The 23,571-nt window shown below is 37.1% G+C and overlaps 1 protein-coding gene across 1 annotated transcript in view; it reads left to right on the top strand.

Annotated features, from left to right (window-relative positions):
• The window catches only part of LOC135783174 (protocadherin-9), a 351,944-nt gene extending 343,736 nt beyond the window's left edge, over positions 1–8,208 (top strand). The window contains exon 5 of the mRNA XM_065293787.2: positions 6,155–8,208. Within this exon, the coding sequence (XP_065149859.1) occupies positions 6,155–6,519 (365 nt within the window). The 3' untranslated portion in view covers positions 6,520–8,208. The remainder of the gene's footprint in view (positions 1–6,154) is intronic.
• Positions 8,209–23,571: the final 15,363 nt, after the last annotated feature.

A 23,571-nucleotide genomic window follows, 5' to 3' on the forward strand; every position in this document is an offset into this window, starting at 1 on the left:
AGACAGAGAAGTTGTTTTGTATGGGGATAGGAGAAACCCGCCCAAATCAGCGTAGGTTAAACAGGCGTGAGAGGAAATAGCCACAGTCTCATCAGCTGGCATCCCCATCGTTGCGCCAAGCGCTACAATGATGTCAGGAGACGTGGGAATCCCAAGCTTGCCAGCATAAATCGGGCACGCCATGTAACGGGAGGTGGATCTGCCTACACATGACCTGACGCCAGCAGAGGACATCGCTGCGTCCACCCTCACCGCTGAAAGGGTTTTGGGGCTTTGAAATCGGACCCAAGAAACGCAAGCAAGGTCCAACCCCAAAGTACACTTACAAATCAAGTTCACATACATTAAGGTTTCTTATGAAAGCATTTTAATTATTATTTACATAAAATAAACGTAATACAGCCACACAACAAACTTATGAAAATATTTTAATCGTTATTTGCATGATAATTTTTTAACGCAGCCACACAATAAATAAAAACTATCACCACAATGCTCACCACTATGTTTCCTTTTATCTCGTGTATTAATATTTTTAAGTGTAACAATTTATGATTTGCCCTCGCGTTGTGCACGCTATACATTATGGTCAAGCATGCGCCCTTAAAATAGCATAATGAACAACGCGCAACTGACTTTAAACTTTTTTTTTTCTGGTCAGTGGCGCAATTGTTTTTTGAAACTGCAAAATAGCATCAGGGATGGTTTGCGCCAGAACACGGCTCTTTTTTTGCGCTGAACCGCCCAGGGAGCGCAAGTTCATTCCCTAGTTTGCCGACGTGCGTCTGTGGAGGGAAAAACCCGCTGTGCGCCGGTGCAAAATACAAATGATACATGCGTCACTGACAAAGTCAATTGCGCTGGGTGCAAGATAGGGCCCATAATGTTTTGACAAAAATGTTAAAAACTGATTTATCTCGTTTTGCAATGAAACTCTTCATATGTAGTACACTTCAGCAATCATCCAAGTTGTAGGCTAGTCAAAACTGGTTGGTTGTATCTGGCATGTGTGGCTAGAGAAATTGAGCTCAGGTGTGATAAACCACAGTTAAGTTATGTTGCATGTTGTGTTCACTTATGTTATCTTTGACCAATATTTACATTTGTTTGGTGATCTTAAACATTAAAGTATGACAAATATGCAAAAACATAAGAAATCTGGAAGAGGGCCAACACTTTTTCACACCACTGTATGTCTTATATAAGATAAATACCCGTTAATTTCATGTAACAAAACCAAAACTTTTATGTCGCTCTTTCTGGTTGTGCAAGACTGGAGCTCTGGTGTTGATAGGGTGGCCATTCGTGCCAGTTCCGCCGAACAGGTTTTTGGGTGCCTTCTCCGGAAGTCGCGTTGGTTGACCGCATACGTCATCATGGTTCAATATTTCGGGTTCAATTTCAGAAAATCAACCATTACATTTCAAGGTAAGAATGAAACTACAATGACTGTATGTCTTAAAAGAAATAAATCTTAATTTTCTAATGTATTTTAACTGAAATGTGAGAACCTCGATGACGTATGCGGTCGAGCAACGAACCCGAAATCCTGTTTGGGACGTGTCCGGCGGAACTGGCACGAATGGCCACCCTAGGTGTTGACCATCCGATGCTCCCAAAGAGTACACATTTGCAACTCAAGAGTTTATAGTACCTCAGAGGTACATGTTGGTACCAAAGAGATGATATTAGTACATCAAATCTGTATATTGATACCAAATGCATACATACAGTGCTGTATCTGTACCAAAAAAGTACAAATTAGGACCCAGGGACAGCTTTGGACCGTTTATTTCTGACAGTGTAATGTAGTGAAACACATGGTAACAGTGCTGTTCCTCAAGGTTTCTGAAATGGTGGTAATGTGTTCTTATTAAAAGACCGTGAGACGGAGCAACTCACGCTTTTTGACTCCATCAGGAAGATTAGAAACGACGAACGCCTGCGGGAGCTTGAAAATTACAGCGACAACCCCACCAAAACATCAAACTGCTTTTCAGTATCGTGATCACGGTGAAATAAATGCATACGTCTAAGTGCAGGGGAAAAGACGCGCGTGTCGTCTGCTCTTTAATTCAGTCAGTTTATTTTCCCATGATAACACACCGGAGTGACAGAACGCCCTCTGGGGATAAATATTAAAATTCATGTTAAAAGAGGGCTGGCTTCTATAAATGGCACGGGCATAAAAAGCATCTCATGAAAAATGTGACAGAATTCTCGAAATATCAGCAGGTAGTAGAGATGTGTTATTGTTTGCCGGTTGCTGATGCTTTATTTCACATTTCTCTCTCACATTATGGATGTAAATCTGACATACCAGTGTTATTTATATTACACGCGCACAAAAACACGGAAGTGATGGGAATATCGATTGCAAACTCTTGTTCAGGAGCTCTGATGGAACTTTAGTCTCAATGAGGGATGAAGGCCGATGTAATTTGGGCTTTTGGGACACTGAAGCACCAAATGGCCCATGATATTAGTCTGATGACAAGAGACAAATGGAGCCGCCATGTTAGGAATAGATTAGTTTGGAGTCGCACTCTGATTCGTGGACAAATACATCCCACGAGCTGTTTGTTTTTAAAGAATCAGTCAAACAGAGTCACTGAATCGGTCTGGATGACATGACTCAGTAAACCGCAAGCCATTACTGAATTGAAAAGAAATTGTTGCCATAGTGATTGCGCATGTGTTTTAACATTTTAAAAAGTAGATTTTGTAATATATGGTATATATAAAAAGAAAGTGTAAAATATCTCACCAAAACTGTTTCAGATTATTGTTTCAGAAATTAGCGCATATGTATATTATGTTAAAGGGGATATATCATGAAAATCTGACTTTTTCCATGTTTAAGTGCTATAATTGGGTCCCCAGTGCTTCTACCATCCAAGAAAATGTGAAAAAGATTAGTTTTGGTAAACCATTCTCTGCAAGCATGTCAAAAAATAGGTCATTGGAATTTGGCTCCCCCTGTGATGTCAGAAGGGGATAATACTGCCCCATAATCTGCACTATCCAACCACGACACAGCAATTAGTGCAAAGACCAACTTATTTGCATTTAAAAATGGCCAATTTTTTGCTCACACCTACAAAGTGGCTATAATAAATTATCTATATATTATTTTGAGCTAGAATTTCACATACATACTCTGGGGACACCAACGATTTATTTGACATCTTAAAAAAGTTTTGTAAAATGTGCCGTTTAAAGAAATAGTTCACCCAAAAACAAAACCCCAATGTCTTGCTTTGTTCTTTAGAACAAAAAAATCAGTTTTTAAGTTTTATTTTGGGTAGACCCAGATGCTAATGACATATCTATGTTTATATATATATCTATGGCCTGCCAACATTGTACTATGTGCGGGTTGGTGTGGTATTTGTCCCACCCCAGTTCCAGTGTGACTGGATGACAAAAGTAACATTAATGAGCTCAACATTTCACCCAAAGTGGAACATTTTTTAATTCTCAGCACTCGGAATTGGGTATGGAAAAGCGGACAAAAATGCCAGGAAAACGCTCCGATGTACATGGGGGCTAAGGGTTCATTGTTGTGATAAACATTTCAAAGACCATGAAAAGGTACTGAAGAACTGATTAACTCGTCAATTACGAAAAATACGCTTCGATGGCAATGATGAGTTTTTACGGCAATCCGTATTTCTGCTATTATCCACCAGGTTGCGCTCTTACTCAACTTATAAAACCCAGAATATTTCCTTGGGAAACAGTTCAAACTCCGTGTATGTTTGATCATCGCTCTGAATCTGATCTCTATCAGAAGTCTTTCACAAAAATTCAATAATTTCAGCTTTTTGCTCAAAATTTGGAATTTTTATAGAAACCTACCCATATTTGAAAGGTGATTAAAAAGATCAAATTAAAATAGGACAATACTTTTTCGTTGTTGTTTGAAAGCAGAGCAAGTTTCATTTGTTATATTGTATGTTTATATATTTAAAGAAGTACATTTTCTGGAAGGCATTAAAACTTTTGTGAAAATCATAAAAAATGCTGGAACTGAAAGAGTTAAGAATCTTTAACTAAAAGGTTCTTTGGGGAACCAAAAATATTGATTCAAAAATGTTTTTGCACCTTTATTTTTAAGTGTGAATCTAGCATTACATTAGCCAAGTGTTTTTATTGTATTGCATTTTACTGTGTTCTTCTGATGACATTGATCTTAGCTAATGTTACTCATATGTTTTAATCACAATATGTTTTAAAGTGATGCCCTAAATATCACTTTCCATAGCGAATTCTTCCATTTCCCGCGGTAGATTTGGCAATCTGCTTATGGCTTTTCAGACCAATTATGCAAAGACATGGCGCTTTGGCTTTTGTTCCCTCATCAAACGCCAGATTTGTTTATTCATCGGCTCTGTCCGGCTACAGCATGTGGCTGTCTTTCATATCAGCAGTTCATACGGTTCCCGGCAAAAACAAGCGATGTCTGGTCTCCTTCCACGGTGCGTCTTTCAAAGCTTAAGCTCATTGCAGGAAACATTCGACATCTTAGTCGTTAAAGAGTAACTAAACCCTAAACCAACTTTTTTAGTTAATGATCTGTAAGAATGGGGCTTTATTAGTGTTGTTCATTGATTTTAGTAAGTTTTTTGACATTTGGATGTAAAGGGTTTCAATACTACAATATATTGTGTAAAAACGTCTGAGTGCTGCCCTCTTCAGGTTGAACGGTGGCTACTGCAGTTGAATTTTCCTATTGGATGGGGGGTCCAATAAATGACTTGTGACATAAGCAGGTTCAAGATCACCATGCCCTTGTTACGATCTCACCACACACTTAGTTCGTCCCCTCTATCTCCTTGGGGTCTGCCCACTTTTCTTGCATTTTTCAAATATTGCCAGTGGGTGGAGTCAGGCTCTGACAAGAGGTTTAGTTATGCTTTAAGGTGAAAATTAGACGCTAAATTGGAATTGAAACACCTGTGATACGAACAGTATTGCATTACACCAAACAGATGAATAATAGATGCAGTGTGTCCGAGATTCACAGAGCAGTGTTAAAATAAAAACGGACACTATTATTTTCCCGTATTATGTTACCGTTTCTCTTGCACGGGTCATAACATCGCATTTTAATGTGGCTTTATGTTCGCAAGCCTCGTGATTTGATAGTTTTGGTGACAGATGTGATGGGATATTTTCAACCTGTCGCTAAACGCCGCTGTCTGAATCAGTTCAGAGACGAGGTGGTCGAGTTAATCTCACTCCACTTTATATTTAGCAATTCCAGCTCCCGTCAAATCAACTTTAGACCCATTTTTATCACTCAACAGCTGGTGGAAGAGTGAAGCTTTTATAAAGCTGGACTGGGAACAGTGCAGACAGTCATCTGTGATGACAGCCCAAGACACAGTCTAGTCATATGATATAAAACCAAGGGCAAACCCTTTAAAAAGTACACGCATCAAACCCTCTGTCTGTTACGATGAACCCTGCATATGGAAATACCAATGTTTATCGAAAAATTTATTGTATTTGTTGTTTGCTCTCCACACGAGTCGTTGATTTGCAAGGACTTACCGTGAATAACCTGTGACCTTACATGAAATTTTAATGAATCTTGAAGTGCTCTTTACTAGAATAGTTATAATATCACAATTGCATCTTTATTTTGTCCAAGTTAGATTAAATACTACACAGAGCAGCATGGTATAAATACTAAATAACTCCTGGAGGATTGTCTTCATTATCTTCTAGATTATATTTGTCAGCGCTGTTAGGTTGAACATACAACTCCGATTCCCACAGTGGACTTTGTGTCCTGACGTGGGTGGAATGGAAGTGTTGTATTCTGTTTTATTCAAAGTCAAATGTATTTAGCATAGATAGTTTTCTCAATAAGTATAATGCCATTCGAGCTCTCACACTGACAGAGATTAAATGGCTCGAAGTCGTCGAGTCGCTTTGCTGTCTTTTGCATCTCTGTGCATTTGCATACAATTCAGTGCTTGCATTGCTAACAGTTGCAGAATTCACCAACTTTTAATGAATTATTTTATTGTTGCAACATTACGGCTCTTTACACCTTTTTTGTCACATTATAGTAAAGTTACGTGATTGTCAAGTGTTTCCATCCTCGAAATGTGACCTCATCCCATTCTCTTTGTATCTGCAGATGGACCCCTAGGACCAAGAGGCTTAGTGGAGGCCACAGAGATGTGCACCCAAGAGTGCCTGGTGCTGGGTCACTCCGACAACTGCTGGATGCCACCGAGCCTGAGCACGTACCCTTCGCCCAAGTCGCCCGTTACCTCCTTCGGCAACCAAAAAGAATGGGCTAAAGAGAGATTGCTCAACGGCCACACCCTCACCCGAAGCTGGAAAGGCGAGCGAGGAAGCCAAGATCAGTTCGGGGACAGGAAGACCTTCGGGAGCTCGGAGGGACATTTTGGCAGCGGCATGGCCGACATCCCATTAGCCAGCCTGAAATCTTACCAGGCCGCCTCAGGCCCCGACAATCCGAAAGAACAGCAGCTTTAAAAGCTTTTTATCGGGTTTGTTTGGGTATCTGGTCAACTTTTGAGAGCTTTAGTCCATTCGGTTTCTTTCCTCTTCTTGTTTTGATCTTCTTTTCTTAGATCGAGGCTAATGCGGTGTGATAGTTTCGTGTAGATCGTAGACATTATCGCTTATGCAGGACTGTATACAATGCGAATCCAGCTTGCCGACGGGCCTTCTGCAGAGGTCGGCCGCAACTGCTAAAAATATACGAAACACTGTATACTTCGTCTTGGACAGAGACTGCAAAAAAGAGTTTGAGATGAACAGTTATAAAAATAAAACAATATTAACGGCTGACCAATATATACAAATATTGTGACGTGATTGTTTTTGGGACTATATTAATCTACACCATCCAAGAAAAATGGAATTTACACTTGAGAAAGCATTGTGCTTATAACTCTGTTAGTGGAAAATTGTTTAGTCTGTCATCGTTGAAGTGTTTGTAAATAGAACTTAATACTAACCGATTTTATGTACTTATCGTGAAATAATCACACTGATTCGATCAATGATCACGACAGTTGTCTTTTACCATTCATCGTACGGGAGACATGCTTTTGTTATTTCAGTCATTCGTCTGCTGGAACGGAGGACTGCCGTCTGGATCCGACAAATGCAAAAACGCACGAGAGTCGGACGTACACTCCATTGCGCAAACTGCAGCCACGCCCCCTTTGATGGAGAAATAACGAACGAATCATGTCATTGCACAATTGCCCAGTTTTTTGCATTTACTAAGTCGATGAACCTGGCAAACTTATTTTTTCAAAACTATTTTGTATTATTGATGTAAATGCTCAGTTTCTACTTGCAGGTACGTGCAACACAAAGCTTGATGTCTTTTCCTCCAAAAAAAAAAAAAAAAATGAAAACAATTCAACAGCAATATATTTGTAAATTCTCAACATCTAATTTAAATATGTCTTTTAATGTAAAATCTGTGCTTTAATTGAGAGTAGTATTTGCCAACTTTTTCTTTTCTTTTCATAAAATATCCTGTATGCCCAAGATTTTCAACATGCAAAAGAAGTGAGTGTAGTTTTCATGTCTGTGCCTTCATGACATACAGTATACTATGTATTGTACCGATCTAGAGGTTATACGCTGACTGCGATACAGCAGTCCCTAGTCACTGGATATCAGACACACTTGTTTGTCAGGCGCCAATATACTCAGTCATTCCAGGTAAAAAAAAAAAACTTCAAGTCTGAACTTGGAAGGGAATTTTAAAAAAGAAAAGCGCAGAACTTGATCAAAAAGAGCATGTGCATAATTTAAGGACTGAGGTTTGTGTTTGGTTTTGTTTCTTTAAATGTTTGGGCCGTTTTGAAACCCTTCTTGTTACAGTGGCATGGCCGCCGGTTTAAACAACAAAACCGCATGAGACAAAATAGCTTTACAAAGAGTTACTTTCACTTACTTTCCTTTAGTTTTCAACTGTTGATTTGTAACGTAAAGGCCATTCATTTTGTATAGCACCTTTGTTTTCTCACAATATACAAAAATGGTAAAAAAAAAAACAATATGAAAAGGCAAGAGTGATGTCAGTTGCTTTTAGCGGTATGTTTGTTGGTTGTGGGGATGTTTGCGATCATAGATATTTAAACAGTTACTCCTTGTTACTGCTCTACAGGTATATCAAGCTACTGCAATAAATGTTTTCAATTCGTGCATTTCTGGTGTTTGTTTTGTGTATCATTGAGTTGATTTTTAAAAAATGAAAATATTTAACTAAAGTCACATTTAGTCTCATTTAAAGGAATAGTTCTCCCCCCAAAAAATGCAAATTGTGTTATATTTACTCACCCTCATATTGTTATAAACCTGTATGAGTTTTTTATTTTATTTTAATGAACACAAAAGAAGATATTTTGATAAATGATGATAAGCACATCCATTACCATTGACTTTCATAGTAGGAAAAAAAAAATATTATGGACGTATTGTGATAAATAAAAAAGAAGATATTTTTATAAATGATGGTAAGCACACAGTTGACAGTACCCATTGAATTCCATTATATTTGTTTTTCCTACTATGGAAGTCAATGGTCAGCTTACCTTCATTTATCAAAATATCTTCTTTTGTGTTTATCAGAAAAAAAAAAGAAATTCATACAGGTTTAAAACAACATGAGGATGAGAAAATGAGACAGAATTTTCATTTTTGGGTGAACTACCCCTTTGAAATGTATTGTGTTTGCATTGTTGTCAAACCGTCACAGATGAAATGCTATATTGCTCAGCAGTTGCTCCTTTATAACTCATGAGACTTAATCGGGTTGTAAATGTCTAAAGTGTCAACTTTGTCTTCGATGTTTCTTCTTAAATTCATAAAAAAGAGAGACATAAATGAGACACAAACAGGAAGAGTATAAAGATGTCAATGGTATGATTCGATGAGCAATATGAAAAGCTAAGCATTATCTAAAACATTAATGAGATCTCTATTATAAGTGAATTGCTGCGTACTGTATATGAAAATGTGATTGCATTCCTACACAAAAACACAGGTAACCCATTCTGTAAAAAATGAAAGTTGGATTTACTTAAACAAATTACTTAAACTTTAAAAAAAAAAAATAGTTTTGTCAACTTTACTTAAAGCAAGAAATTTAAAGGTGCCAAAGAAAGCATTATGTGACGTTATTTATAACGTTCCTGAGACATTTTTACATATCCATTTACAACTCTAGGATTTGCCCTCAAAATAAAATGGATAATTATGTTGAGCTCTGATTGGCTGTTTCTCAAAGCAGCTAATTTCAGTAGCTCTGTGTGTGTCTGTTTTGTTTTTATCAGTATGGACCTGCGAAAAGTAACAGTAAAGTCAGTAGCAGAACTTATTGTTAGCATATAGCGCTAACTAGCATATAGCGCTAACTCAAAAGTCACAACTTTGTTTTTGCATTGTACTTAAATAAATGTGTAATTTAATGTTGGGGGGCAACATTTCGACTGTAACATCGGAGTTGGTGTTATGTTGACATTGGCCTGTTTTCCAGCGGTCACGCAGGGCAGCCAGAGCATTTTGTATCCTACTGAGGAGTCCGGAAGTATGCATGCAGGAATGACGACGGTGGTGGACGAGAGAGGACCAGGCCTGGACTTATTTTTGAGTGGTGATGTAGTACTCGAGTCTGGTCTCGATACCATTTTCTGCTTTCTCTGACTCATCTCGGACTTGTTCCTTCAAAGACTCGGTCTTGACTCGGTCTCGGACCACAGTGGGAGGAGGAGGACTCGTAATTTCAGACGAGTCCTCGAGACCAACACATTTTTTATGTTCATATAAAAAACCACACAACACATAACAACAATAATAAAATGCAATGTTGACCGCATTATTTGAAAATGACATCCCATGGTGCAATGCAAATACTGCCATCAGAGCCGGTTATTTATCTCTAGAAAAATAGGCAGAAAAGAAAAAGCATAGTCCATATTAAGCATAGACTGTAAAAAAAGATGGACGACGCCCGTTCGCTCTCTTCCATTGGTGAAAAGTGAAGCTGTCAGTTTCCCGATATGGCGCTGACATCTTGGGTCTTGAGTCTGCGCAGTAGCGATTTCGGGACCAGTCATGCGCAGTAGTGAGCAGGAAGTGAAGCCGCGAAATCAAGACCCCACCCTCGCTCTCGCAGAATGCGCATATCACACGATATCACAGCTGTCAATCATGACATGACACCACCGTTTTTATATCATTAAATAACTAAATAAACACAAACCTTTTTTAAAAACAAACATTTGAATTTACATCAGCGCGATAAAAACTACAGTAAATGACAGAAACCAGCTTCGGAAAAAAGATAATTGAAGTGTAATTAAATTGTTTAGTTGGTCTCAAGTCCCATTGAATAACATGGGGAGGCGGGGTTTATGACCTATACTGGGACTAGTCACTGGGGGGCGATTGAGACGTTTTGGCTTCACTTTTCAGGGCTTGTGCGGCATGCTTGATATTAAGATGTTAAGACTGCTCCTCTAAACAATTCCCAATCTAGCTTAGTCTGTTGGACTAACTGTTGATTATTAACTGGGGTGATATTAAATCATGAATATGAAAACTGACATGTTTTTATGGTCTTGGTCTCCTAAAGGACTCCGTCTCAGACTTGCTTCCTCAAAAAATCAGTCTTGACTCCGACTTGGCATAGGCAGTCTCGTCCCCATCACTATTTTAGAGTATTTGTGTATTGTGTTTGTATGTTTTAGATGGCAGTCTTCTGTGAGGGGCTGCCGGCGTTCAGTATTGTGTTGTTATTAAAGTGTTAAATGCATTCCGGTTTTTGCCTTCTTCCTCTCCACTTATATACTTCATTACACCTAGGTAAATAGTTTTTCATTCTACGGCACCATTAAGGGTGAAGGTAAATGTAAAAAATTACTTCATTTGGTAACACCATAAAACATTTCACTTAATTTAAGAAAATTTAAGTTGAAAAAAATTTTAGTTGTTAAAAAGTTAGTGGTTCTACTGCAGTAAACATTCTCATGGGGGTTGAAAGTCAATTTAAAATATTTATTGGCTCAAAATAGCTATTAAACATTTCTACTGTTGTAACTTAGCAAAATGATACAGCTCTGTGATCTCATGCTGACCTACCTTGGGGCATGTTGTCCCACTGTCCACTGTCAATAAAGTACATTTCAGCTGCAAAACACAAAACAATTTACCTAAATTGTTACAAAAATGTATAACCACTGGTTTGATTAACACATATTATTTAAAGGTGCAGTGTGTAGTTTTAAGAAGGATCTCTTGACAGAAATGCAAAATAATATACAAAACTCTATTATCAGGGGTGTACCCCTGAACCGCGTTTGAGGGCAAATCCTAGAGTTGTAAATGGATATGTAAAAATGTCTCAGGAACGTTATAAATAAAGTCACATACTTTATCAATGCATTCTTTGGCACCTTTAATTTTTCTTGCTTTAAGTAAAGTTGACAAAACTAATGAACCGTTATGTGCTTTTAGAACGAGACCTTTTTATCTACATACACAGAGGGTTCCCTTACATGGAAGTCGCCATTTTGTGCCGCCATTTTTCTACAGAAGCCCTTAACGGACAATTTTTTTACTAAGTTGTCTCCGACAATGACATGTTTGTCCGGTGCCTGCTACCATAGATTTCTGTGTGTTTCAAAACGAGGGGTGAGCAGTGGAGTAAGCCAATTCGCAAACTCATCACTAGATGCTGCTAAAATTTACACACTGCACCTTTAATTTGTGACACTTAAACACAGGTGACCACTAGCCTTGACCTTTTTAATGTTGATTAAAAACTTTCAGTTTCATCCTGCCTTGCAAGCAATAGCAGTCATTTCACCGACTACTTTAGGTTAACAATAAACCAGGTATATGAGTAACCCAAAATAAACTTGAATTTGGTTACCTGATGTTTTTGCCAAAATACAAATATATGATATTTCATCACCCTTACGAAAATTCAAAACCATGGTTATTTGGTGGTAACCATGGTTTTACTATAGTAACCATGGTTTTTTGGTCTTAACTGTAGTAAAACCATGGTTAATTTTCGTAAGGGCATGTAAGCAAAGTCAAAAGTGATTACCAGTGTCTTGTTTTATTTGATTTATTTTTGGGCTATGTTTAGACATCTATCAAATTACATGTGGTTATGTAGCTGGCCATGTCTAAATATTCATGTTTACTAACAAGATGTTTGGAACCAACATAGAAAACCACTGCTGGGAAAACCTTTTTTTATGTTACTTGACAATCTCCATGTGTGACAACATGCCCCGGTCTCCCGACGTCATTGTAAAAGTTCCATCTGTACTGTATCAGCCCTTTATACCTGGTTCACCTAATGCCCTACTGTCACATTAAGCACAAATCTAGTTATATTTAAAACAATAATGGCATAATTATGTCTACACGTGTCTTTATACACGCTACCCCGCTTCTTAACAATCTCACGCGGCCGTTCCGCCTTTAACAAGCACCACAGAAAGTCATTACTGACAGAATAACAATGTGAAAATAACATTTGTTTGCAGTTACCACTAATCAGAAGTCGGATCAGAGCCCGAAACAGAAACTGTTTAAGTTAGTGTCGGCCGAACACGCCTCTGAAGTTTCGTTTTGCCTCTCTTTGCTCGTTCGCCACGTTTCTCGGCGTGGCGTTTCGCCCAATCCGTCAATAGAGTTTTTGTTTACGCTGTCTGGTGACTGTGCTTTGGCTCCACTGCAAATTGCTAGGAAGTGAATTTAGCATGAAACTGATGCCCGGCAATGAAGGCCGGGCATACAGGCGAGCAGTTGGAGTAATTATATTTCTTTTGCTCTTTATTTTCTCCTCTTTCTCACACCGCTTTTTCCCTCCTTCTGTTGATATGTTTATCTAGCCTCCCCCAGCGGACCTGCTTAAATTCTCATTCGCCACGCCAGCTATCGACTCGGCCTGGAATAGTTTCTGAAAAGCTTCAAAGCTAATTGCCTTGGAAGTGCAAGGGGAAGCAAATTAGTGTCACACCGCAAGAAAACGAAAGAAACGTTCCCATTTACTATTCATACGGCTTTGTGAGAACAATTTCCAATGCGCGCCGGGCCTCCGCTGGGCCGGAGAGCGGCAAACAGTGCGGCCAGCAGAGATTTGGTCGAATCAAGTCTGAAAGATGATGAATTTTTTCGAGTTCTCTTTGGACACGGGTGCTATACTGTGTGTAATATCAATAGGGCAGAAAATAATGAGCGGGTACAGGTGCCGAACAAGAACAGGAGACATGTACTCTGGTTTGCATGGCAGTCACACTGTGGCCTGGCATTGTGAAAAATGAAAATTCTGTCATCGTTTTTTTTTTACCTCTCTTGTCGTTTCACACCAGTGGAGAGATTTGAATAATGTGTTGTCCTTTTCTATACTAAAAGCATGCAGTGACCAGGAGATGACAAGATCTTAAGAAGGACAATATCTTTGTTTTAAGTAGTCTGTACAAGTGCACACTATTTTGCAAGTCTTATGAAAGCTTTGTGTGATAAACCGAGTGAAACATAATTTAGTAGCTTTCATGCTGTACACTGTAAAAGTGATAAAGAGCTTTTGTTAGTCAAATATTGACTAGAATCAAATCATATATTAAATTGTTGAATAAATGACAAAATGTTTACACTATAATACGTATATTTTGCACTTTGGCATGCTATATTCACTGAATACTTAATGTCATACTGTATGCTTTGTTTTGATTTGATAGATGATGGTGAAGATTTTTGTTTTTAAGTTAACTAATGCTTTAGCAACAACCTCATCTACACTGTAAGTTAAACACTTACTTAATTTTTTTTTTAATCTAAAAATTTACTCACCTCCATGTCATCCAAAATGTTGATGTCTTTCTTTGCTCAGTCAATAAGAAATTAAGTTTTTTGAGGAAACATTCCAGGATTTTTTCTTGATTAAATAGACTTTATTGTTTAACTCATTCCCTGCCATTGAAAAGTTGCCCGCCAGCATTTTTTGTGATTTTCACAAAATGCCTTCCAGGAAAATATTCTTTTTAAAATATATAAACATACACATATATCAAATGAAAGAACAGACCCTCTGTTTTCAAACAAACAATACACAAAATAAAAAAAAATAAAAGAAAAACTTTTCATACTATCTATATTTTTTTTCTGCATATAGACTCTTAAAAGAACAGTATGTAAGACATTTATATCAATTAGTCATAAAATATGTCACTAAACATTAAGAAATCATTTTCATTTCAAATACTTATATCACTGACAACAGTGGTATGGCCAGGATATTGTCATTTAAAAAGTGGAGTTGCAGCCCTCAACTGATGTTTATGTTGTCATTTTGTGTATTGGCCACCAGTTGTGTGATTGCAGTACCAGTTTTAGCCACAAGTTTTGTGATTGCAATACCAGTTTTGGCCACAATCCTGCATTCTGTTCCTTTAAATATGGGTATATTTTGCTTTATTTTATTTTTTACAAAAAGCTGAAATAATTGATTTTTTTGTGAAGGATTTTGTTAGACAACAGATTTAGAACAATTAGCAAAACAAACACAGAGTTTAAAATGAGTAAATAACGTTTTGGCTTCAGTTTTTTTTTCATAAATTGGGTAAGTGCCTAAATTTAGTAAATGATCCAAGCAGATTAACATAAAAAATCATCAGGAACATGTTTTTTATGCAAATGTTTTCTCTTAATTGACAAGATAACTTGTCAATGGCAGGGAAAGAGTAAAAATGCAGTTTTAACGCAGATTCAAAGGGCTCTAAACAATCCCAAGCGAGGCATAAGGGTCTTATCTATAGCAAAACAATTGATCGGCAAGAAAAATAAGAAATATCTGATTTTTGAAACGTTTTGAAACAGTTATGATGCAATGAAGCCTTGTTTGCTAAAATTACGTAACTTGGCCAGTTTGAAACACGCTTTGAACCAAGGATTCGAAAAAAAAAATTGTAAATGTTACGAAGTCTCATGAAGCATTTTTCAAAAGCGACCATTATTAGATTATTGTTTAAAGTGACACTTTGTAGTTTTTCAACCTTTATAATATATTTTCAAGACCCTTGTGATGGTACATTGACTTAAAATAGGTTGAATGACATGTCTACCATAGCCAGACGGGGTCTGTTTCGCTTTTACTCATACTTTAAACTTGGAGTTTCGGGTAGTAACCCAAGCACAAAAACAAAAAACTACAAAAATCTGCTTAACGGCATACGTCACTTCCTCCACTTCCTCAAATTCGGACGTGAGAGCGGCAACCATTTATTTTCCTGATGTTTTTGTCATGGCCGAAGCAGCAACTAAGAAAAAGAAACCCAAGGTTTTGTCGGAGGAGACCAGAAAGAAAAAAGGGCAGAATAAAAAGAAGGACGAGGATCAATTATATTGGGCCAGCGTTCGCTCGCTGGCGTGAACTAAAGGAGAGCGTGGGGTTTCTGACTGATGCTGACTTGGCCCTCATGCTTTTGGACTAGTAAGTAAAGTTATATTGCTTGCATATACAGACAGTATAAATCCTGTCTGGCGCCCGCACACAATTTTTTTCCTCGAATATTATTGGTATATCATGTGACATTGTGGCGCCGTGGTGGCGTCATGGACCCGACATGGGCGATCTGGGTTTGATTCCCCTTTAGGGCATTTTTAAAAAAATATATAAACTTTAACCAAGTGGCCACCGTTACAACTGGCTTGTAAACGTGAGCTATGTGATTTTTTTTTTGGCGTTTGATGAAAATAAAACCCATGAAATTAAATTATATGACACATGACATGCTGGAAGGCACACTTTGTGACCTAAAGAGTTGTCTTCTGTTCCTTTGCGACAGTGTTGCAGCGCTTGTGGCCTCTAGGGGCGGTAGACGTTAAAAATACATGTCTAGCACCCCCTAGTGGCCAAAAAGTTCTATGGTGTGCCTTTAAAATGGTCTGCAAATGATGCATTTTCATCTTTTGGACATTGGTGTTAAATAACATCAACCATGAAGATTGACACGGGCAGATGTAAATGGGCATATACAGCCTGTGCTACAGAACCACTTGCTTTTCCAGCAAGCTTCAAAGTGTTCCTGCTTAAAAATATCAACGACTCGCATTTATCTACAATTATGTGCAGTGTACAGTAAATCTCCATATTTATTCCTCCGCTGTGATCTTTGCTTTCCAGTGTTTTTTGCACTTTATATTTACTCTCATTCAGATGTTCTCTAATGCCTATTTACCTGTTTACCTCTTGCATCACGAGTTTAATGAAATGATTATCCAGCCGTTCGGTGGGCTTAAATGAAATGCTTAACCTTGTGTAATCACTCGAGTACCAATTCATATCCGAGTATAACTAATGAACGTTATTAACCGAAGATATCTCTTCAGATGACCTTATGGGAAATGCATGTTAACAGTAATGATAAACCAGGCTCATATAACGATGAAAAAATAGATGTTTGTACAACCAGTGGCAGAAAATATGTTTAATAATTCAATAATTTGCCTTGAGATAGATTTACATTAGAGACAGATAAATGTAAATATATGCAGTTAGTTGATCCATCGGTCATTGCATCTCTAAGGCAACTGATTAATATAATTAGACACAAATATTAAAATATATTTATTAATTCAAAGACATAGCATAGACAATTTTTTACTTTTACATGTATTAATTTTAGCAGATGCTTTAAAGGTCTGCTTATAAAGGTTTGATTGTGAATTGCACCCGAAGGCTCAGTCCACAGCTCACCCCTCCTTTACGAAATGCATAGAGAAGGTACGGTAGCCGCCATGGGACAAACACGTCAACGTCTTAGACAACGCAGTGACAAAATGCCGGGGCAAAATGGTGACTTCAATGTAAGAGTGTATGGATAAAAACAGCTCATTCTAAGGTAATACATGGAAAAAATATTAGTACCATATTGACGTATCCTCAGTATGATGGATCCGATGGTTTTCGGGCCTAAAAATCAAAAAATTTCTGGGTCCCAGAGTGAATGAATCATAACACGACACCCTTTCATGTGTACAGCTAATATATTTAGTGATATGTAATCTGCACTAAAAACCTCTCTTTCACGCACTGATATACTGTACTGTAAGATTTGTCAATTTTTGACAAAAGAGTGATTTGTGTCTAATTTGAAACAGCAGAACATTTCTTTTGCATGTTTGATTTAGTCTAGCAGCTTCAGTTTATCCTCCAAAGCCCTGCGGCTACGCGCAAACGTGCCCCTAAAAAAGCTCTTGTGTTAACGCGTCTGCTTTCATTAGCTCTTTCTCACCTTTTCCTCTTGTTCACAGTCTCTCTGAAAGACCACTGTGGGCCGTACTCCAAATGTGTTACAAGCGAAATACAGTGCAAAAATGTCATCTCCACTTTCAGTCCACTTTGAGATAAATTAATGTCAAAGAAACTTTTTATCAGTGCGGTCTGTATTTCAAAAACAAGTGAACCTTGTGAATAGACATGCTTGGGGACCTTGCTGTATGTAGGTAGAACACAATTGATGGCATTTAAACCCAAGCAATATTGTGTTTGAGGCAGATGTGAGGCTTATTTTGTACAAAATGACTTCGCATTACATGTCATATTGAAGCAGTGGGTACAGGTTAACCCCTCTGACCTCTGGAGGTCACCTGATCAGTGATGTCAATAATGACCCGAAACATCTTCAAATTGCACATTCTCACCTTCTCTCTTTTAAGGTTTTACTTTTTCTGTTTTATCAGGAGGAGATATAAAGAGCAAATCAACTCCACAAAAAAAACTGCAGGCCTGTCTTTATATTTACTACTGTCTTTAATGACCTCTGGTCGGTTTAACTTGAACAAAGCAATATTTGCTAAACAAACATAACATCTTGATTAACACTGTCACCGTTCCTCTTGAGGAACATCTGACTTTACTTCAATATTTTAGATGTAAATGTTTATCAAATCATGACAAAGTATATATCTTTGGAAAGGTCTAAGCCTCTAGAATACATATAAATTCAGTGTTTTAAAAAATAAATTATGTAGGGAGAGTAATTGATTCATTTATGATAAGAGTACGCCTAAAACTTTGATAATCCTGCTAAATGTCACTGTTCCGCCAGCGGGACACCAACTTCTGTGTTTTGCATATGAATTCGTATCTAATAATAACAAACTATATATCACTTGAAAGCTCTAAGAGTGTAGTTGTCATTTATAATCATCATTTTGGGGGAAAAGAATGACATAGTGCGAGCCATTTTCTAAAAGGTCATGGGCCCATAGGTGGGACCTCAGTGTTTTTATATATAACACTAATACCCTAGTCTAAGCATAAAAATCTTAACAAACTATATATCTTTGGAAAGCTGTAAGAGTGTTGTTTTTATATTTCATCACCAATTTTGGAAAATTTTAACGTAGTAGGAGTCAGTTTCTAAAATATCATGGGACACAGAAGGGCCCAATTTGCTATTACATATTTGGAACACTGATACCCTGTTGTAAACCTAAAAACACTTTGACAAACTATATATCAATGGAAAGCTCTAAGAGTGTAGTTTTCATATCAACATCATTTTGGTGATAAAATTATGTTGTGAGAGTCAGTTTGTAAAAGGTCATGTGCCCACAGGTGGGGCCAATTTGTTTATACATATTTTATAACACTAAACCCTAGTATAAATCTTCAAAAATGTTGACAAACTATATATCGTTGGAAAGCTCTAAGAATGTAGTTTGTTTTTCATATTTTAAAACATTTGAACAGTAATAATAATGCAATGAGAGTAATTTAATAATTTGTGACAAGAGTATGCAGCAAACCGTTGACACCTAGTGGCCTTTGTTGGTAAAACGACCAAAAGAGTGACTTGAAATTAACTTGAAATTTGGATCACAACTATTTGAGACTTATGCCTTCATGTTTACATAATTTATTTTGTGAAACATTTAAATTTTTATAATTGTATTTATAAAATTAATATATATTTAAAATAAATTTTATAAAACTGCATAAAAAAATGTTTGTTTAATATTTTCACCTCCAGACACGTCAGTGAAAAACCTTTTATTGTCTTCTTTAAAACAAGACCAAGATTAGGCTTCTAGTCTAAAAATACCAGAGTCATATTAATTTAAAGGTGCAAATCAACTGAAAACATGTAAGGATGCGAACTTATCTTTTAAAAGTTTATATGCTCTGAGATGCCATATCATGTAATGTAACTTTTTGCAAGTATTGTTTAAATGGAGTAAACTCGGCAGTCATCTCACATAAAAAATGATTTTTACAGCTGAAGTAGCTCAAGTAACACACATTTGTGTATTGTGAAGAAGTTATATAATTGCTTTAACAAAAATACAAGCTTCATATTTCTGCCTTCGACCCATTCAGAATGACTTGCCTCATAGCCTTCTATTGTAAGCATATTACTGTAAATGCACTAAAAATTATTATTGATGCTTTCCACGAAGCGTAATCTGTATTGAACCGAAGGCATTCTTTAAAACTGAACAGCAAAAATAAGGCGTTTCTATTGAATTGAAGGAAGTACAAGAGATATTTGACTTTTAAATCAATGCAATGTTAAGTTACACATCGCAGTGGATTTCACATCAACGTATCCAGTTGCATGAAATGTCTCTCATTTATCTAAAAAGGTCTGTGAATAAAATCTAAAACGACATAAAAGCACCATAAGAGTGGTGTATACTTGTGACTCACATGACCGATTTTAGCTGTAATAATCTCCAAGTCTTGCTCATCCCACATCTGTTGTTGCCTTTATATGCATTGCGTGCCGTGTCTAAAATACAGTACAGTATATTGGTTCTCTCATTCGAATTGTCCGATCCGGCAAATCCCTTTAGGGAAGTTGCGCCACTTGGCAGCCATGTTTGGAAGTTATCTTAGTCATGCAAGACTGAAGTCCTATCTACTTGAATGAAGACATAAAGAGATATCTCTAAAATCACACATTTCTGACCAACAATAAAAACTGACATCAATTGCACCATAACTTTTGTTTCTTAAGCTTAAAAGTGTGCATTTTTCGCTCATGCACACAGGTTGGCAAGCACCTCACGTGAAGCTGTACAAAACCCCTCCCACAAAGAATCATCAATCTTTATTGATTAATGATTAGGTCTTATAAATTGAAGGTGGGACGTCCGTCGCCAGAGAAGCCATATTGAGCATTGCATTCTCCATTAGTCATAGTAATTGTACTGCTCAATCTTATAATATTCAGTATCTTTGATTTGTCTAAATTTAACCATTTATGAGGTTTAGACAAAGTTTATCCGCAAATGAAGATTTTATTTAGTTTCTTATTGAATGACTTGAAATATAGCACACTGGAGCTATAGTAAACTTGTATGATACTTATTGTCATAAATTGCACCTCATTCATTGTCTTTGTAATAAAAACAGAACATTGGACATTTAGTTATGTACTGTAGGCATTGTTAAGATAGAGATGGCAATATTTTAGGTATTTTATATTTCCACAAAATTGTGTTTTAATAAAATCACGTTATTATTTTGGTTGCCAGAACCGTTTCTTCCAGCGCATACACTTCGGTTCTATAATCTGGATATCGGTCGAACCCTCTAAGGAATAATTGAAATCAAAATTACATTTCGGCTCCAGAGGTATAAAGCGTTCTCTGTCACTTCACCTTTCCACTGAATTAAAATGGAATTAGTGGTAATTGTCGCAGCTTTAGGGATTATATTATTTAACAGGAAGGCCCTTTTGAACACCTGAAAGACTCGCGGTAGATAACAGATTTCCATTAAAATCCCTCTAGACAAGACACCAAAGGAGCTCTGGGAAATAAAGACCCTTTAACGCCTTCATACGCTAATAATTAGACAAAGGATTTCAAAGCTTTCTGCAGGTGACCATCGATTCAATAATTGATTTATAAAAGCACAATATCTTTTAAAAGCCACAAAACACATAATGGTCATAAATTGGCATAGGGACACCATAAAACAATTCAATTGAGTCGATCTGACGTTTTATAGCAACAATATATGCTGCGTAAGGAGTATGATGAAATAAAATTATGGAAAATGTGATATTTAGATTTAATCTTATTTAAATCCCAACTTTGTCACATTTACCGCCTGCTCACTTTGGACCAAAATGAACCAAAATACAGTAAGAACTACTAATCATAAGGCAAATGAATCTGAACCTGTGTTTTTTTTCAGTCTCTCTCTCTTACTTCAAATATCAAGTATTGAATGCAGTATTGTATCAACAGTCCTTAATATCCAATGTCATTACATTCATATTCTGTCAGAGTCTAGAGAACGAATGGTGCGGATACCATAGATGACAATGTATATTCATTTAGCCTTATTGTTTACCCAGCATTCCTCTGTGTCTTCATATTAGGCATTAGCATTAAAATCATGTCCCAGCCGCGGTAATGAATCAGCTTATTTTCAGTATGAAACTGGTTTCTTTTAATAACATAAATGGAAATGACTAAACTCTGCTAATTTGAGATAATTTAAAGATGGATTTAGGAATGAGTTAATGCCTGTAGAGAAATGAAGTGGAGCAGAATTAAATTCCCTCCTTAAGCGCCTCCAGCATGTGATGTGTGTGTGTCTGTCGTTTCATTATTCTCTAGCTTTAAGATTGTTTATACTATTGCTTAAAGGGCTCCTATTATGCTTTTTAACTTTATTTAGTGTGCAGTGTTGCTGTTTGAGCAAACTTAAGCTTAAAGTCGACTCCCAATGGATTTTCTCTTTAACCGAAAACACTGACTTCTCAATTTTGCTCATTTAAATAATTATTGCCAAAAGTGCGCGCAAGAAAGGCACAAGGTCTGGTTGAGCTGCTTTGTGGCCATTTTCTAAGAAATGCTGTTTATTACTGTTTGCTGTTATGGCAACAGCTGAAGGGGCGGGACATTCAAAAAATGCTTTCCAAAATTGCCAGCTTGACCAATCAGAGCATTTCAGTTATGTTGAGTTATGTTTTTGACGTCGGGTGCTTTCAGGTCATAGTCCGGAAAATACGATAGTGGTGTACCATCTTTAAATGAAATACACAAAAATACAGCAATGTTAACTTTACTTACTGTAAATGGAGAACAAGAATCCACTTCAGGCGTGTTTCGCGTGCTTTTAAATTATTTTTTGATAAATTAATTTATGTTACATAATAATGCTATCAAACATACTTATTTACCTGTAAATAAAAGCTGTACTACACTGTAAAAAAGTTGGTTTAACATAAAAAAGGAGGTTAGCTAGTAACATTAATATTTTGAGTTAGTTCAACTTAAATATTTGTTGACGCAACATTTTTAACTAATATTTTTAAGTTAAATTAACTACAAATTTTAAGGCAACCAAGTAACTTACTTTTTCAAGTAAACCAACAGTGAACAATGAACCGTCAACCACAGGTGTTGTTTCTATTGGTCCCCAACTCTTAAATTCGGGGCTTAAAGAAAATCTTGAGTTTCTAAGTGATATTTACAACTTTGCGGTAAAGTTCAAGCACGTCATGTAATAAATGCGATATAGCCGACATGACTTGAGCGCAGCATAATAGACCATTACTATCACAGAGGTGCTGATGTATGCGCCTTAAGATAGGTCAGTGGTTTATATTTTCATGTCACCACCCAGCCAAATTTGAATGCTAAAAAAGCCACATAAATAAAATTAGTCAAAATCCTGGAAAAAACAGACAGGATTCTTTGTTGAAGGCGTGTCTGCTGTTGGCACTGATGCCCACTCACGGGAAATCTGTCAGTCTCGCTTAATTTTCGAATACAGCTACAACCTAAATGGATGCTTGCAATTGTGTTAGGGGCGGGGCCATGCTCGGTGGCTCCAGTGCATCATCGAGGCACCGTTTTAGCCCCGCCCAAATAATCCTGAGCACAGAAATGTTGAAAAACTGTTTAACGGTGTAACTCCACATTTCAATACTACATAGTTCACAATCTTTGTAATGTACATTTCTAGCATAATGGGATGGTTTCCCGGACAGGTATTAGCTTGACCTTCGTTTAATTAGGACATATAACTAGTTTGAACAAATATTCCTTACTAAAAACATTACTTGTGAACTATATTTTTAGAAGGCGAAGCACTGCTACTTGGGCGGAGTGTTTTGCTCGAAGCACCGGAGAAGCAAGTAGCAGTGCTCTGAGAATATAGTTCCTTGTAAATATACTGCTAAAAGATGTCTGTGACTATACAAATCACAACACATAAATAGGAAAATGTTTGCGTTGTTTTCTCACTTATTGGGAGCAGTATGCTAGCTGGAGCCATTCACTTCCAGTCTATGTGCTAAGCTAAGCTAGCAGGGGCTGCGTCAGTAAGAGTTACAGCACGCACAGAGATGAGAAAGGTATGTATGAACTTATCTAACTCTGGGGGTTATGGTGAATAAGCTAAATTCCCAAAATGTGGGCATGTTCCTTTAAGTCTAGGATTAGTCCAATCCATGTCCGGGAAACCGCCCCAATGTGTTTATAAACAATTCTCTGAAATGACTTTATACAGAC

This window comes from Paramisgurnus dabryanus, chromosome 7 (genome assembly GCF_030506205.2).
Source record: "Paramisgurnus dabryanus chromosome 7, PD_genome_1.1, whole genome shotgun sequence".
Taxonomy (NCBI): Eukaryota; Metazoa; Chordata; class Actinopteri; order Cypriniformes; family Cobitidae; genus Paramisgurnus; species Paramisgurnus dabryanus.